At 28.9% G+C, this 18,701-nt stretch overlaps 1 protein-coding gene and 1 long non-coding RNA gene across 6 annotated transcripts; one reads left to right on the top strand and one right to left on the bottom strand.

Annotated features, from left to right (window-relative positions):
* Positions 1-340: 340 nt before the first annotated feature.
* Positions 341-4,962, bottom strand: LOC126907563 (uncharacterized). Its single transcript, XR_007704564.1, has 2 exons — positions 4,386-4,962; positions 341-1,024 (listed from the first exon to the last, which is right to left on the bottom strand). It is a non-coding gene; the product is annotated as an uncharacterized LOC126907563 (long non-coding RNA).
* Positions 2,270-18,279, top strand: LOC126907506 (uncharacterized). 5 transcript variants are annotated; one of them, XM_050688843.1, is made up of 12 exons: positions 2,270-2,293; positions 7,617-7,709; positions 11,796-11,930; positions 12,015-12,179; positions 12,238-12,366; positions 12,443-12,772; positions 12,845-13,105; positions 13,169-13,422; positions 13,485-13,635; positions 13,707-13,773; positions 13,839-14,081; positions 14,162-18,279. In XM_050688843.1, the coding sequence occupies exons 1-12, from the start codon at positions 2,285-2,287 to the stop codon at positions 17,833-17,835; spliced, it is 5,511 nt and encodes a 1,836-aa protein (XP_050544800.1). In that variant the 5' UTR covers positions 2,270-2,284; the 3' UTR covers positions 17,836-18,279. The 5 variants fall into 5 exon arrangements, with proteins under 5 accessions (XP_050544800.1, XP_050544799.1, XP_050544798.1 ...); XM_050688842.1 differs by having other exon boundaries at positions 13,836-14,081; XM_050688841.1 differs by having other exon boundaries at positions 13,707-13,779.
* Positions 18,280-18,701: the final 422 nt, after the last annotated feature.

Genomic DNA, 18,701 nt, shown 5'->3' with positions numbered 1-18,701 from the left:
GAAACTTCATGTGTTTCTTTTGACCGTTGGATACATTGAAGGATATTATATGGTATACCATATGCTACCTGAATATTTATGTAGTTGATGCGCAGGTGTACCAAAAAAAAAGAGAAATGAGTTTTACTATAAGATTATTATGTGAAATGATCTTAGGTATCCCTGTTGTCAAAATACTCAAAGGTAAAAACTAGATTTTACCAGGACCCACCTTCCGTTTGGATGAATCAAACATAAGTATTTTTTTTTTTATTACTATTTAAAAAACAATTAATGTTTATTTCTTTAACATTGTTGTTTGTCATTTGCTGTATAATATATTATAAAATACAAATATTGATACATGTATACAATTTTTAATTTATTTTAAATTATTTTGTATTCAGTACATTCAATAATATTAATATTTTTTTACGAAAATGCTATGATTTGAGTGTTAGTACAATTTATTCTTGTCCCCTCACTTTAAATAAACATTATTTACGACTTTACAGTTTTCGTGCTTAAAAATTAAATTATTTTTATATATTTATGTGTCATTCATTTTACCACGATGTAGTATAATACAAATAGTGAATTGAAGATCTCTTAAAATAAGCGTAATCAGAACAGACATTGAAATAACTGGATAACATAAAAATTAAGTTAGATAATTTAAACACTGATATTTAGTTCTAGTAATGAGTATAGATATAAAATGATAATGTTTTCAAACAATGTTCCATTATAATAAAAAATACATAACAGTGATAATCATTATTACTTATAAAATATATTTCTATAATATTACTATGAACTACAATTCATACAGATATATTTTAATTTGTTTGAATAATATTTCAATTCGATAATAGTGTTATGAGATTTGCCAATATGAGAAAGCCAAGCGACCATCATATTCTTCAGATAATATATATAGATCGAATTATGCCAACAAAATATCCACGTCTGATCTTTAGGCGCCAATGCTAAATGCTGATGTACAGGAGTGGTCAGTATGTTTTTTCAATTTTTGGCGTCAACTCTAAAAAACATATATCGTATGTCTGAATGGTTTTCATTTTATTATTGTAATATTAAGATAACAATAGAATTTCTTTTTTTTTTATTGTGTTTACCCTATCTTGTTTGACGACGTTGCAACGATTATGATAACCTGTTGCGACGATTGTGTCGATACAGCTGTTTATCGCCTGCTTAGCTAGGGAAATCGTACGTTTTTGCATACAATCTACTTAGTAAGTATATTCTGTAACTCGATACTTATTGAATTGACAGATACGTTACAAGTGATGTACTAATATTATGCATTCGGTTGTTTGCCATGAGACAACTATTATCAAATGCTGTGATTTTCAAAAAATAAAAACTTAAAACTTAATAATTAAAGTTAGAGAAAAGAAAACGGCACGCGCTTGTCAATAACCAGTTTATGCCTAGTTTTTATTGGTCTGATCACGCGCGTTGGCAATACACCTAAGATTTATTAACGTCCATTATGTAGACAGACAAAGAACACGCGTAGTGGAATTATATTATTATATTAGTAATAATAAATTTACAAGTTAAGAAAAAAGTTATTATTATTACAGTATCCTTATAGACTGAGGTCGAACACAATAACCCCGACAGTCGCCAGAACCATTAACCAGTGACAGATCACAGACAGTTATCGTGCACAACCACTTTGAATTTCGTGATTTCTTTCTTTGTTTTTATTTTAATATAATAATTTTATTTGGAATAGCATAACTAGTTGTCAGGCCGGTACTCTAATATTCATTAAGTTACGTTACTAAATGTTAAGCTTTTTTTAGTTATGTAGTCAAATATAACTTTTTTAATGAGATTCTGAGCTTATGTGCAAACATGAATATTCTTATAAAAATACACAAAGAATTAATTTCGAAATAATAACTATTATAATGAAATTAATGGTTTACAATTTTTATAATTATGAGTTTATAAATAAAATTTAGGGAACTAATGTTTTTACAAAATATCGATAAGAATTAAATGCATGTTAGTTCAAAAAAATCTATATAGTTCAAAAAATTGTTTTATCTATAAATATTTAATAGTTTAACAGAATTATGTACTTCTTTAATTAGGTGCGCATAAAATAGCTTAGCATTAAATATTTTTCTTATTAATTTCTAATAAGTTTTAAGTATTAATTTTTGAAATATGACAAAGAAAAATGTTTTATCAATCAGTATTTTACAAAAGTAGAGTTTCTATAAGTATGTATGAAAACTATTTTGACTTAAGTGGATCAATTAATATGGAAAAGGTATTGTGAACAGAATAAGCTTTTTTTGAAGTATAATATAATATTTTATTACCCGGCCTCATAAAATATAGATTTGAAACTAGCCAGTGGAGAACGGAAACACAGATCATCTTTCATAAAACTTTTTAGTTTACATGAATTATACGCTTTTAGTTATAAAATATTTTTAAATTTCGCTAACCCGAAAATTCTGTTTAAATTACGCCGGTAATTGTGGGTATTTATTTTACAATATGTCCAGTTTAAATGTTTATCTCATCAACATTTGTTTCCATTTTACTGACGCGCATTGTTATGCAGGTCGCTTTTTAAAAAATACAAATTATAACTGGGAGAGTAACTATTAGAAAGTTAAGAGACTCGAAGAAGTTGTGCGTCTTATTTAATTTAGTGTTCTACGTAAGAAAAGTTGGGATAGAGGGTTAAACTATGTCGATATAAAATATTTTCATTAAAAATTTAAGGGAGGCGCAAAATGAGTGTATTTAATACTAATTTTCTTTTAATAGTAATGTTATTTTCTCTTGAAACAGTTTGCGTAACTCTAAATAAGGCTTAAGGTATATACGACCGTATAAAAGGTATCGTATGTTCTCAGTAATTTTTTGTTTCAAACACTCAAATTATTTTTATACAATTTAACACACAATAAAGAGCGCTATAGTATATAATATGTTCGCAATGATATATTAGTAAACTCATGATTGTGGATTCCACTTGTTTAGTTCATATTTATATACATCATGTTTATTGTGTTTTAGTAAAAACACAATTAACTATTTTTAGTAAAAATAAATTTATTAGTAATAACAATAATGTTAATACATATTTTTTTTTTAGTGTACAAATATCTTTTCATTCTAAACCTATTCAATGTGATATTGTAAATCTATTGTCATGAAATTAGTCTAAAGGGTAATTATAATTAAGGAGTCCGAGACACGTGCGATGAAGACTTGTATAAAACTTGACGTGTATAAAAAAGAAGTACCTTCGACTTCTTCTATTATGAATACGGGCGGCGCGTTATAATATCAGAAGTTGGTAGCAACTGCACGTTCGTACATAATATTGTAACTTACATGCGTCCAAGTAAACCGGTTTCTTTTACATATACGAGCACACAACACTCATGCTAGCGTACGCCACTCACGCCAACAACTTCTCGCACGTCAAATCTTCTGGAGGCTGGAGAGAAGATTATACGTTTATCTATAGTTATACGCTTGTAGCATAAATATATATATAGATAGGTACGGTGTTTTTCGATAAATAATAATATGGGTGATGCAGCACTCAATAGATGGCACGCACATACATTTATTCGTGTAAAATGTTATCGTGGTAATAATAATAGTAGTTTAAAGTTTGAATGTGTATTTAGGATTCTTCATCTTTAACATGAGTTGTACAATTACTCGCAAGTAAAAATGTGAAAATCGTCTAGTCGGGCGCAAGTTTTAAAAATTTGGTCGCTTTGTATCAGTCCTTGAACTCTTGCCGATATTATTAAAACAACATTAAATAATAATAATAATAATATTACTATTCTATAGTAAAAAATAAGATAGTTTCCTTCCTACGGTTCATGGCGCCCATTAATCGACTTTTACAGACGTTGGGCCCGATGTAATGATCGTAGGTGGCATGCTTCATCTTCTTACGTAGGACTTTTCCGGCCACCACGCAACCTCGCCTCCGAAGATCAATATTTGTCCCCATATCAAAAAAGTACTGCTGTTGTTTGAATAATTTTATAAGTTTAATGAAAAACTGTTTGAGAGGGTGGAATATTAGGTTTTGGTTGTACCAAACTTGAGTTCCGGTGAGCAAACAGTTCGTAAATGACACATGTTCATTATCTTTAGTTGTTGTACAAAAGTACACTATAGTTTTAACTATTAATATCTAAGAAACTAGAACTTTAAGTTCGTGAAACAGAAGTACCTATTAGTAGTTATAAAGTATAGTTTATAGCTACTTTGCGTTTTAAGTTCAATTTTTAACAGATATTTGTAAAACTTACTAAATGTGTACGTTACTTTTAAAACAAAAAGTTGCAACCATTATAAGGCAAAAGAGGTAGACTTACCTAATTACATCATTTTATTTATATGTATTAATAATGATTATAATGATTGTATATTTAAGCCAAACACAAGTTTCTTATTAAATCATCTTTCATGTTGTGAATTGACAGTATTCCGCTTATTATAAAATAATTATTTGATAGAAATATGTTTAATCGATTTTGAAAATATTTTTATCGTTCCTATATTCAACAAAAATTCGTTAAAAATAATAAAAATATCAAAACTTTATCTTGAAAACCACTGAACTTCTATTCACTGTCTTGCTACACTTATTGTTACACTGAACTTATATTAAACTGGCATATATAAATAAAATTCAGTGATAAATAATGTGTTTACTCAAGTTGCTGTGGGGGTGACATCAGAAATATAAAATTAAATGTTTGTTAAATACAATAGTGGGTTTTTGTGCGTACGTTTTCAATTGATTCTTTGAGTATGGAGTATAATTTTTATGGCGGGTTTTATTTTGTGTTGTGTTACGTTTATTACTTGCGTGCTCTTAGATATACAATCTCTTGGTAAAACGGTGTAGTAAAAGTCGTAGTAAACTCCCTATGGGTCCTGGAAACCGGTTTCTGCGGTACCGATTATTCAGGACTGCCAACCTCGTCGTCGCGGCGCGAAATTCAAGGGTAGGCATAGATAATCTATGCCTATTTATAATAATTAAAAAAATGTTGAGAAATTGCATATGAAATTTTAAATTTCGGTTGGATGTGTTATAGTGCTATCATTACCTTAATAAACTATAAGCAATTTTAATGTTTATAATTTTTAGTGTTAATAAAACCTTATTGCTTTTCTTAATTTAGCCCAGTAAGAATTTATCTGATTAAGCTAAGTTAATATTATCACACTAGCATTTTTTTTGTCAAATAATATTAACTTAACATTGTTCATGTCAACTAATACTTTGTTTGCTAACTACATTAACAAATTTTTAATAATTTTTAACTAGGTAATTAATCAGTTGATTTTTTTTCTCTTATATGTTTTTTTCATTACGTTACATAAAAATGTTTTTATTACTCATTTTTTTATCTATAATTTATATGTGTAAACTATTATTTTATTATATGTATCGGCATAAATATTTTGGGTTTATATTTTAATTACATATAATAAGAAAATTCTGTTTAAATTTCAATAATATAACTTATGCTGTATTGATGAAAAAGTCAATATTATACGTGTCTCGTAACCAGGAGTGCGTTCATCGTTATCCTGTACTAAGTGCAAAGAAATACATCTTCAGGACTATTACGTTCTTACAACGGCTATGGTTTGCAGGTGGTCTTATGTATATGCGGTACACTGGACGACCGCTTTCCCCACCACTAAAGAAAAGAATAGCGCTAGGATCTGTGCACCTGTGTTACCTGTTACCCAGCATTCAACCAGTCTATTGTAATAGTGGTGTTAGGCCGGTTAGCTGTTAAATTTTATGTAGTTTTTCATGAAGTAGTATGATTTTTTCGAGTTTTTGTGTTTTAAAATGAAAAAGTGTATTAGGGTGGTTAAGAAATAGATCAATTCAAATGGATAAAGGAGAACATCGTCAGGTTTCTTCGAACAAGTCGAAAAGAAGAGCACTTTTTCATATCACCAAGGTAAGAGAAGAGCATGACATTAGTATTCTCTTCTTCTCTGTCCCGCGCTATCTCTCTAGCCGGTCACTAAACTCACTGGACACCCGCCATTTTGATATTGAGTTTATTTTCTTATATCATTGATTAAATGACAATATTTACCGCAGTAATATTTTCTCTATAATATATTGAACATATTTAATAAAAATGTTATTTTTTATAAAAAAAAATTATCCATTGATTGACAAACTTGAATAAAGTTTATTATATTAGTATTATAATATTAATGAAAGTTGTATTAAATTAACATAATTAATGTTATTGATAGATCATAAAATACATTAATTTTTTTTATTGGTATGTTTGAACTGCTATTAAAATATTTGAGAAATTTACTTTTAAAAAACTTGTTCTTGATTTTTTTCTGCTTGTATGATCTACTTGCTAATCGATTATAATAACTTGTAGACATAGTATATATAATACTGAATGTAGCAAAATATAAGCTGATTATTATTATTTAAAAGATGAAAGTCATGATTTCGATGGTCACGACAAACGGTTTCAACATTTATGTTCGCGAATTATTTTAAGAAAAGGTGATGACATTTAATGTCATAAATATAATAAATAATGGGAATTATATGTATTTGAACATTTTATTAAATTATTCCGAAGGCACACACATCATCAGCCAGTACGAATTTTTATTGATTGACTTGAAAACTTAATAATGTTTTGTTATTGAGGTTATAATTTTGGGATTTGAGGGTTTATTCTTTCTTAAATGTGACATATTTCTATCAAATATATTTTTTAATTTTATTTATTTATAATATTTGGAAATGCAGGGACGTTCTACTTCACTTGCGCTCATGCACTTAAACAATTCTAAGTATTTTTTGAATACAACGATTTATGTGTTTTATTATTAAGAAATTAAAATACAGTATTTTATAGTAAAATTTAAAGAAGTAAATTTGAAGAAATGCACAACTTCATCATCTATATGGTAGCCTTTCTATTCTGCACTTAAATGACAGAATTCACAAAAAAAAAAATTTTTAATAGTTTCTAGCTTAAATATAGATGTATTGTAATTTGGTTCATATATTAGAGACGCATATTCTAGTTGACTTCGAATTAATACAAATTGAATAATAGTCCCTTAAATACCTTCCGTATTACGTTTCGATCGTAAAAAAGAGATAGTAAAATTTATTTAAATACATATACTATAGGTTAAATAAACTTGGTGAATTATAAATTGAATTTCTCGACTGTTACGAGTATAAAAAAAGATGTTGGATTGTAGTCATGTCTTTACTATGACTCATGTAGAATTTGTTAGGTTGAACTCTTTTTAAACAGTACAACCCCTACTTACGATACATATTGTCGGCCTATCTTGTCATATCCAACCAGTCGTCTGAAAAAAAAGTTAATTAAATTTTAGTCTAATAATATTTATTTTAAAGGTTTTTGAGTCTTTTAAAAATGTTAGACTTAAATTTACTAAACGACTTACACATTTATGAAAAGTGATGAATTCGATTATAATATATATTTAGTATAATTATGATATTGTAGATTTAAAAATCATACAAAACCTAAATAGTATTTTTATTTATTATATAGGTACTATGGCACTTGGACATATTCAGACGAAGTTTCCGAGAACTTTATGGACATGCTTGTATGGAAGAATCGTGCATATTTTGTGCTTTAAAGGTAAGAGACATAATTTTGTTTTAAATTAAATAAGTAGAAAGCAGAAGTTCTTTTTTGTTTTTCAATTATTATCGGTTTTTATTGTCATTTTTTTTTATTGTCTATTCATGTCGTGATTGTATGTTAGTTTCTTTTTACATTGTTCTTTCTAAAAATTGACATCATATGTGAAATTTTACAATAGGTGTTTAATATTTACGTGGATCTATAATTTTTTATTTATATATGTTTAAATTTCATATTTCCTTCTTATTATGGTCACTCATATAATATATCTTCTAGTTTTTGCACACATCTTATATTTAATAATTTTAGTAAATTAATCTAATAGACAGTTAACAGTTTATTCATAGACGTGATTTTAACAAAATCATAGGATATGAAAAATGAAAATAGGAGCAATTATTGTTTTCAACTTGGGAATGTTAAAGTTCCAAAGATAAAAACAATTTTTTTTATTCCTCTTCAAATGGTGTTCCCCTCCTTTTCTATTTTTAAGTAAACAATTATGTATATCATTTATATATATATACAGAGTGTTCATTAAATAAGGAAACGAATTTCTATTGTACTCATTGTTTGTAACAATTTAACTGTTTCCTAACTTACTGAACACTCCGTATATGCATTTTTTCCTACTATTGTAGTATTAAATATAATTAACTGCATTATTAGTTATTCAACAAAAATGTAAAATACACATAGTATACTGATGACATCGTACACTTATAATATTAAAAATCAAAGTAAAATAAAAACAATTATTATTTGTATAATATAACTAATTATTTTATTTTTTCTTGCAACATTTTTGAAGAATGATGAAATGGCTTTTGATGCTAATGTCACTCCAGAGGGCGCTAAGTAGCCAAAGTATTCTATTATTTGCGCCTATAGTCAGGAAGGGTATTTTGAAATTTTGTAGGCCCAACCATGCCCCCCATATTTGTTCCTATGAATACATTTTTAAAAACAATTATCGTTTAATTAGTTTAGACGTATTTACATGTTTTTTATGATAAAAATGACACCTTTTACAACTCAATAGCGTATTATGTAGAATCTATAATACTAAATAATATTATTTATCAATAACAGAAAATGATAAATTCGTTCCGTGTATATATGTTATATTTTGAGTTACCACTCTTGACTACTCAAAGTGCGATATTTATACTTATATTTATTCATTTTTCGGTTCCTTATGCATTTCTTTTTTTATAATTGCATCGATTATCTTCGTGAGCTGTTTGAAGGATTTTAGGTACTGCGTGTATTTCGTACACGTAGTCTATATAACTGTTGATAATGACAGTTGGGTTGGGTTTGTAGTGGTGGTAGTAGTGTACCTGATTTCAATGTAGCAGTTTTTTCGAGGGAACCGGTTAACAACAGACCGCTCTCTATAACCCCCTGCGGGCAATAAAGAAGTTTGCTCTATCGACAACCTATCGAAAGAATATTGTATTTAATTAAAGTACGTGCAGCGTCCCACAATAGTTCAAAATCAAGTATTTGATGTTTAAAGAAAAGATCGACATTCTATTTTTATTATCATCATCCATCGAAGATGATAAATTATCCACCACAGCTAGTACCACAAATTACATTTTACTTATTACCATTACTATCAAGTGCATTTGAAATAGACGCGTTGAAAAATGATTCACTGAAAAATAGTTGTCTTTCTTTAAAGAAAGACAACTATTTATTAGATTTAGATAATTAATAATAATTTAGACAATTATTTATTAGATATATAGGTGCAATTAGTGGGAATCAAAAAGTAACCCCTATTCCAAAATGTTTTTATTTTATTATATGTGTTATAATTTATAATGTTAATAAAAAGTGATTAAGTGAAATCTTCAAAAAATTTCGTGTTAAATAAGTTTGTGTTTAGTTATAATATTAGAAAATTTGTAACTTAGCTGTTATATGGATTTATAGAAATTGTTACCCGTGTAATTTGATACTGAAATTCAGCATGGTATATTAATTTTAATTAATGTTATTACTCAAATTAAAAATCTGTTTAACTTTTATTTTTTTTAAATATTACAAACTTTATTTATAAAATATACTAAAGAACCGTATTCTTAATTTGTAGTTTGCATGGATTTTTATTTTACATTCGATATATAACTTTTAAATATTTGATTGTATCATTACAAAATGTAAAACAAATTAGCAAAATTCTATTTCATATAATTCATTGAGATAGGTAGACCTTTTTTTGTTTAATTAAAAATACGGCATGTAAAAAAATTATTGCATGTTTGTTTTATTCTCATCCGGTTGTATAATTTCAGTTTTATTCTAAAAACTATTAAAAATTTTAATTAACTTAATTTTTTGTAGTTTCACGTGTGTTATTTTAATCTGCCTATATTACGTACAGTTAACTGAATTTATTGGTCTTATCTTCTCTCCTTTATCACTGTCTGGCACAAATCGATCTCCTTTTATTTTTTTGCTTAAACTAGGCCATAATCGTCTTCATTTTAACTCCTGCAATGTGCCCTACAACCATTCTCCTTTTTGTCCAAACATTCGATGATGAAGTTTTCTGCTACACTCCTCATTTAATTTTAACTGTCCTGCTTTAGAAATTAACCGTTTATTTTATTTAATTGTTTATCTTGCTTTAATATCTCCACAATTAATTGTTCCAATATCTTAACTAAACGATCTCCTATGTAATTAATTGAGTTATTTCTTTTGTCTATTCGGCTGATTTTTTAATTTAACTTTTTAAGTACATTTATTGAAACTAACAATATTTTTAGTCTGTATAATTTTTAAACCTTATGACTTTTCTTGTCTTTTTTACCATGTAACTCTGTATCAAATTATATCAAAAAGCTATAACAATGTTATGTATTTGAAAGCAAAATATTTATATATATATATATATATATATATATATAATTTAATAATAATTTCAACCAAATGAAATTACCTTGATCTATTAAATTTATTATACTTTGTTTAACTGTTTATCATGTTGGTACAAAGTGTAGGTGGAGTAACTTACATTTTTCAAAAATCTATATAAATCGTGATAAACCCATGTCGCAATAAATTACGCTACATTTCCAAGAGCTTCAAAACAATATAACTTATAATTAAGATGATTTATTGATATATAAAAAACTATAGATTTCATATGAATTGTAGCAAGTTCAGTTCTTTGTTTAAATATTTATTCTTTGTATTAAGAAAAGAACTGCTATTAAACCTCAACATTTAACTATGGGAAATTGTTGTGAAAACAGTAAATAACGACCGGATATTGTATTGTTTAAATATTCTCATAAAATCGTATAAGCCAGTGACTGCTTCGAACAGAATAGTTATGTATGTAAATCTTAAAAAGCAAAATATCTTAATTTTATAAGTATTCACGGCTTAGTAACTTTTATGTTGATATAACAACTAATATAATTGATCTAACTAAATAATAATACTAAGTGCAATTTATTTAGAATTCTACCATGACAACAACAAACTAGTAAACATTTTTGATTTTTTTTTTTTTTAGTATATATATATATATACTAATAATTCAGAACAGGTAACAGACCACCCTTAAATTACGTTTCTGCTTATACGGGAAGTGTCTTATTATTTTGTTGATAACTCAACCAGCAAAACTTAAATCTTTGAAATTTTCCCATTTTAAAATGGCTTCACATCATGGGTTATATTTTTTATAATGCTCTAAACTACTAGAGTCTAATCTACACTTCAAATTTCAAAAGTCTATCTTAAGTGGAAATAGAGATACAGATGATAGAAAAGACCGGGTGGATTGTTTCTTGTTAGTTCTACCGTGCTCTCACATTATGCTAATAATCGTTATACTGATACTTCTTGTATCTGAGTAAGCTTTAAGCTAGTTAAAATAATTGTTTTATCTCAGTTTTGTCATATAAGAATTTATGAAATGATCACTATAAAAAAATTCTCTGTAAAATTCTCACTATTCTGTATTTGTGTTCTATTATTCTATATATTTTTTTAATGATCCTAAATTTAACTAAATGAAAAAGTAATAATAATTTAATATATTTTATATTACAGGAGTTATTTACAGCACTAGGGTCCAGTTCAGAAACTGCTCTTCCTCCAGATGCTTTAAGGAAAGCTCTTGCTCAATCCTTTTACGATCAAAGACGTTTTCAATTAGGGTTTATGGATGACGCAGCAGAATGCTTTGTAAATTAAATATTTAAATGAAATAATTTTTTTTTAACTAATTTAATATTTTATTTATATATTAATTTTTTTAATATTTTTTAGGAAAATATTTTATTACGTATTCACTATCATATAGCTAATGAAGAAGCAGAAGATATGTGTAATGCTAACCATTGTATATCTCATCAAAAATTTGCCATGACCCTTGTCGAACAAAGTGTTTGTGGAGCTTGTGGAGCTACCTCTGAACCTCTACCGTTTACTCAGGTTTGTTTAAAATACTATTAACATTAGAATAATTTTTAATCACCCTTTAAATTGTTAGATGGTTCATTATGTTTCTGCATCTGCTTTAACTGCTCAAGTAAAACAATTTCCTACTACAGGTCAAGCTGATTTATTTGGTCAACTTCTAAAAAAAGCTGGCGGAATGGGGGATATAAGAGATTGTCCGGTAAGATCTTCTTTTTGCTAATTTGTTTATAATTAATTATTTTAAAATTTAATAAATTTTTTTATTTTCTTTTTAGAGTGCTTGTGGTGCTAAAATTCAAATTAGAAGAACATTAATGAATAGACCTGAAATTGTTTCTGTTGGGATTGTTTGGGATTCAGATAGGCCAACATTGGATCATATAATGGCTCTCCTAAATACTTTGCGTACTTCTTTACGCTTATGTGATGTTTTTCACGGATCATTCGATGTAATTGATGGGAGTTTACCCTTACAACATCAGCTTGTTGGAGTAGTTACGTACTATGGAAAACATTATTCTACATTTTTCTATCATACCAAACTTAAACTTTGGATATATTTTGATGATGCCAATGTTCGAGAAATAGGACCGAGATGGGAACAGGTCAGTAGAATATATATAATGTTTATTAATAAATATGCATACCATTTAAAAAATTAAAATTGATTAATTTAGGTCGTAGAAAAATGCAAACGTGGTAGATATCAACCTCTTCTTCTCTTATTTGCTTCTCCAGAAGGTATTCCAATTGATGCATCGACTGCTCCTAAAACTATAAGTAAAGCTACTAAGCTTTCATTTTGTACAAATAATGCTCAAGGATTAACACAAGGTCGTAGATCTTTAACACCTAGTCCTGAAAAACCCATTTCTAATCAAATTCATCGGAGATCATTAACCCCAACCCTTGATTCTTCAATCGGGATATCAAAAACAGTAAGTTACTTTAATATGGTTTTTATCAATAAAATATTTATAAATAAATTAAATTTTTCTTAGATTTTAAATTCGTCAGGAAACGAATATCAAAATCTGGCACATTATCAAGCAGTTATTAAGGCTAAAGCTACCGAAATGTATAATATAGATGACTTCAATGATCAGCTTAACTCGCCCAAGTCTATCACACCAAAATGTGATTTAGTTCGTCGAGATTCTGGTAATTGGAGTGGTGATAGAAACAGTGCATCATCATCATCGTCTACTTCATTAGAAAATCCTTATCAGTATTTTGTTGGTAAAATTCAAAGCAGGTGTGTAATCATTTTAATATGATAGTTAAAAATAATTTTCAACATATAGATTAATTTTTCAGGAATGGAAATACATTCGGTGGCGCTCCTCGAAGTCCCAATAAGTCTAAAGATTTTACAACAAACAATCAATTTGATTTAGGTTATGATTCATATTCATTGTCTTCCAATGATAGTTTGCCTTTACAACAAAATATTAAGCATAACTTACAGGTAATTATTTTTTGTGTAATTAATTATTTAAAATAACCAATTTTCTTTTATTTATGTGTTTGATTTATTAGCTTGCTCAAATTCCTGAAGGTCATCAAACTACTCATACGACAGTAATCAACAGTTCAAAACATTCTGGTACAAGTTAAATATTTTTATAAATACATTTATTATTATTTATTGATGGTTAAAATGTTTAGCAGTGGACGAAGTGGAGCGACTTTGTGCTGAGGCTGATCAATTATTAGGAAAATCTGAAGTTGCTGAAGATTTAATTTTGGCGTTGTCTTTGTGTAATGCAGCTGCTGGTAAAGCTCGAGCAGCAATGGATGCACCTTACAGTAATCCACAGGTAGCAAGTTTTGCCAGAATGAAACATAATACATGTGTAATGAGAGCCCGTAGTTTACACAAACGGCTTGAAGAGCCACTTCACTCAAATAAACGTAAGTAAAACTGTTTAATAGTTCAATATTCTTCCATTATTTTAAGTCAACATTTTATTAAATGAAATTTTATTTTGTAGATGGTGAGGGTCGACACAGTCGAGAAGGTAGTAGCTGTAGTAACAGAGGTTCTCCAGGAACACACAGTCGTCAAAATTCAAAAGATAAAACTACTCAACATACAAAACAGAATAGTAAAGAATTACTTTCTTCATCACAGCAATTGTCCTATATTCAAACATCACCGGTAGATAAATCTGTTAAAAGTATTGAAATCTATGCCACTTTACCGAAAAATAAAAAAGGGCTTTTATCACGATCATCGACTAAAACAAAACAAGTAGTGGAAGATGAAGAGTATCTAATGTACGAGAGACCCAGTAGAAGTTTACAAGCTAAAAGCAAAGCCCATAAAAAAGAAGGTGAAAAAAGAGCAAGAAGTGAGGAACGTGGAACTAAAAATACTAAAGAATTCGTGACTAACTCATTGACAAAGGATAATAAAAAACAAAAACCAGAAGAAAATAAACAAGTTAAAAAACAACACAAAATAAGAAGAAAACTATTAATGGGAGGTTTAATCCGACGAAAAAATCGAAGTATGCCAGATTTACGAGAAGACGAATTACAAATAAAGGGATCGCCAGTGAAGGAAAAATCAATGTCCAAAGACGATTCAATGGTAGACTCTGTAAGCAGTCAGCATAATTTAAGTGGTTATTTATCAGAAGGACATTTGGAAACTACGGAAAATCCAAATTTGTTGAGAAGTAAATTAATGAAAAAAAGTTTTTATACCAACAAATTTTTGCATTTTGCTAAAGTTCCTCCTCCTCCGCCGATGAGAACTTCTTCTCAGTTAAGTAAAGATTCAAACGCATCACAAAATGATTGGTTTTGTGAGCCACAGTCACTTCCGTATATTCACCTACATAAAGAAGAAGTGACATATGCCAATGGGGGAATACTTATAGAGAGAGATAGAGAAAACAAAAATGTTATGATCACACAAGCTCAAGTACATCACAACCCTGAACAAAATGAAGTCAATAATAATATTGATGACCTTGGATTTCCGTTACCACCTTATCCAAGTCCATTAAATTCTGTAAATCATTCTAGACAACCAAGTGAAGAATTTCCACCACCACCTGTTGTAGTTGATGAAGTAGATGGATTCTATCCAAGTATGCCAATGGACCAGGTAAAATCAGAAATAAACCATGAAGAATATAGTGATCTTGAAATTCAGCCTTCTCTAGTTACTAAAATGTTAGACGTTCATGCAGATCATCCGTATCAAGATTTAGAATCAAAGTCTATTGTAAAAGACTTAAAAAGTAAATTTGAACAAAAAGGTATTATTGACAACTTGATTACACATGCTATTAGTAATTTGCCCGCTGATAGTATTAGTGAATTTATTAAAGTTGAAGAAGAAAAGAAGACCGATAAAGAATTAAAAGGAGCACTTACCAAATGTCAATTTGATAATAATGATTTTAGAAGAAAATCAGGGAAAAAGAAGAATGTTACTTTTTGTGAACAAGTAGTTCTAGTCGCGACTGCTGAAGAAGATGAGGTAGATAGTTATATACCTAATCCTATTTTAGAAAGAGTCCTTAGATCAGTTCTTCATAAGGATGTTCCTGCGATTGAGTCAAGTCGCGAAGTAACCAAATCTGTAATTCCATTGAAAAGAAATGATTCTGGTCAGTTCAATCGTAGTAACTTGACCTTAAAACCATTTGATAATAGTTGTGAAGATAAATCAAATGTTGAATTAAATATTGATGTGCCATCAAAATCATATTGTATGTCCCCAGTTAAGCAAATAGTGCCACCACATTCTCCAATAGTTCAGAACAAACAGAAGGCACTATTACCTGAACAAACTCAAAAACCAGCCGAAACAAATAAAAACTACCGTACGTCACCTATTCAACAAAATGTTACACCATTAACACATTCGCCAATTACCCAATCAAAATTTAAGTCGACACAATTAAGCAATACATTGTCGAACTTAACTATAAACTCAATGGAAAATAATCAATCATCATCTTCTAACATAACTCATAGGTTTTACCCTAAATCGCAGCAATCATCCCATTACCCACAGCAACATCAAAGTCTTTCACCTATGGTTCAACAAATGTCCATCTTAAATAATGAGTCTCAGTCCTTAAATTATCAACAAATAAATGAAAATAAACTAAGCTCTTCACCAAATTCAAGATCAAATCAATCGTCTTTAGAAAGAGTTGCTAGACAGATTAATACGTTGCCCAATAATTATTATCCACAAAATTCGTCTGTAGATGGAAGAAGTAATTTTCGTTTTAATGGCGATACTCAATCTCAGGCTAGACAACAAGATAACCAGTCTAGTTTAGAACTGAATTCACAACTAAACTCGTATCAAGGATCCCCTGGAACTCCTAGAATGAATTACTCACAAAATGGACTACGATCTACTTTGCCAAACACAGAATCAAATAGTAAACACCTAATAAACGAAAATCGATCTTACAATCAATTAACAACAAATCAGTATCAATCTCAGTCATCCGAAAAGGGAAGTAATAATTGTGCAAAAAGTTTAATGGAGAATAGAACATCGTGCTATGTGCGCCAACCGAGTCCTGAGAAAATACATTCTGTTAACTATATTAATCCTGGAATTAATGATCATAGGCAGAATTATCTACCAGTAGTTGCTAACATTCAGAATATTCAACAACAACAGTGCGAAAAATTAAATCTTTTGCCAAATAGTACTAATCAACAATTTGAAAATCAAAATATGTCTCAGCGTAATAACAATACTGTAAATAATAATAAATCAACTGGTGGTTATCTTCAACAAGGTGTGTCTGCTAATCAAGCTCAACTATTAGAAAGAATGGCTCAGCAATACGATGCAGCTAATAAAGCTGGTGGGTACAATCAAAAAGGACTTCCATCCTTGAATGGTCAGTTTTTAACCAATAATTACATATCTAATGAGTTATCTAGAGGTGGTAACTATCTAGCACAAAGTTCTACAGCTCAACCGAGTAATCATAAAATGTCACCCATTATACAACAAGGACCTAACATAATACAAAGACAACGAAGCATGGTTAATGGCTTTCATTCTATGCCTTATAACCGTACTGACAATGTTACACATTTACCTCCTGCTCATCCTAAGAAAGATCAAATGCAACCTCAATCTTCTAGACCCCAACCTGATGCTCAGAGTATTTCGTCTACTAACTCATCTTCATCATCTTCACTTGATCGCAAGCAACTTCAACAATATAACTGTAATATATCTCAGTCTGATGGAGGTCAACCCAGTCTGCAATCTAAAAGTCGACCACCAATAAATTCACCAGTACAAAAAAATAACATAGCAACTGTTCGTAGACCAATAACAGTGTATGACCCTCTTTCACAACAACTACCACCGTATCAGCATCCACCTCCACCAGTTTCATATAAGCAACAACAACAGTCATGCAGAAGTAATAATAATGTAGCTTGCAAGCCTAGAAGTACAACTCCAAATGGTAATAATGATAGATATATTGTTTATCAACAACCCCCATCACCCAGGCTACAAGACAAGTCAACAATTTCCTCTAGACTGTCTCCGTGTAACCTCTGTCGTAAAAAAATGGTTAACCATCCGTCCATATATTGTTCTGACTGCGATTTTTATATGTCAAGATTTAAACCTAATAAAGCTCAATCAACCACATGCTAATAAAATGTATGACTGGCTAAGATTATAAAGAGATCTCCTGTCATGTATCTGTGATATGTATAGTGGTATAATATAAAATGTAGCTAAAATTAGGTATCCTTAAAGTATTTAAATAAAAAATTAGTAAACGATTGAGTTATTTTATTTTATTATTTTGTAAAGTTCAACCATGAATGATATTCACAATTTTTTTGTATATGTGTTATTGCATACAGGAATTTGTATTTTTCATTTTATATTTTTAGATATTTATAAAAATTATTGTTATTTGTTTGATCTCACTAAAAATTTATGTTATTAATTATATATTATTTGTTATTTATGAATATAATAGTAATAATTTTTGTAATATTATAGAAGTTATTTTAAATAACTCCTTTAAAATTATTTAAGAAACCATTGTCAAATTAGTTTGATATAGTTTTATTTGTAATTTTTACCCATCACGTTCACCAAATGAAATATTTGGTAGAACAATAGTATTTTGTAAATAGTTTTAGATTTATAACTATAAAGAAAAAGAAATTATGAACAATTTATACGATTTTGTTTCTAATAAAACATTGAACAAATGAATCATACATTTCTCTATTTTATAAAACTGACTTCTTCTTTTTCCTTGATTTAATCCCAACTACTTGGAGTCGACCACCCTTATACTAAACTTCCACTTGACACGATCCCCCACATCATCTACGTTTACATCAGCCATCCTCATATCACATTTAATAAAATTCCTTCATCTCTTTTTTGGTCTTCCTCTTAAACTTCTTCCTTCAACATTCATTTCTACAACTGTTTTTCCAGCTTCCGATTTCTCTCTCCTTATAACATGATCAAACCATCCAAATCTATTTTCTCTCATC

The sequence above is a fragment of the Daktulosphaira vitifoliae genome, unplaced genomic scaffold, assembly GCF_025091365.1.
Source record: "Daktulosphaira vitifoliae isolate Bord-2020 unplaced genomic scaffold, ASM2509136v1 Scaffold_5, whole genome shotgun sequence".
Lineage (NCBI taxonomy): Eukaryota > Metazoa > Arthropoda > Insecta > Hemiptera > Phylloxeridae > Daktulosphaira > Daktulosphaira vitifoliae.
Note: the sequence above shows the minus strand (reverse complement) of the source record. Positions and strands in the feature narration are given on the sequence as shown.

Coding starts and splice junctions, on each gene's coding strand:
- LOC126907506 (XM_050688844.1), top strand. CDS start 5,928: ATGGATAAAGGAGAACATCGTCAGGTTTCTTCGAACAAGTCGAAAAGA. Junction 6,000..7,616: donor CACTTTTTCATATCACCAAG/GTAAGAGAAGAG, acceptor TTTATTATATAG/GTACTATGGCACTTGGACAT. Junction 13,106..13,168: donor CAATCGGGATATCAAAAACA/GTAAGTTACTTT, acceptor AATTTTTCTTAG/ATTTTAAATTCGTCAGGAAA.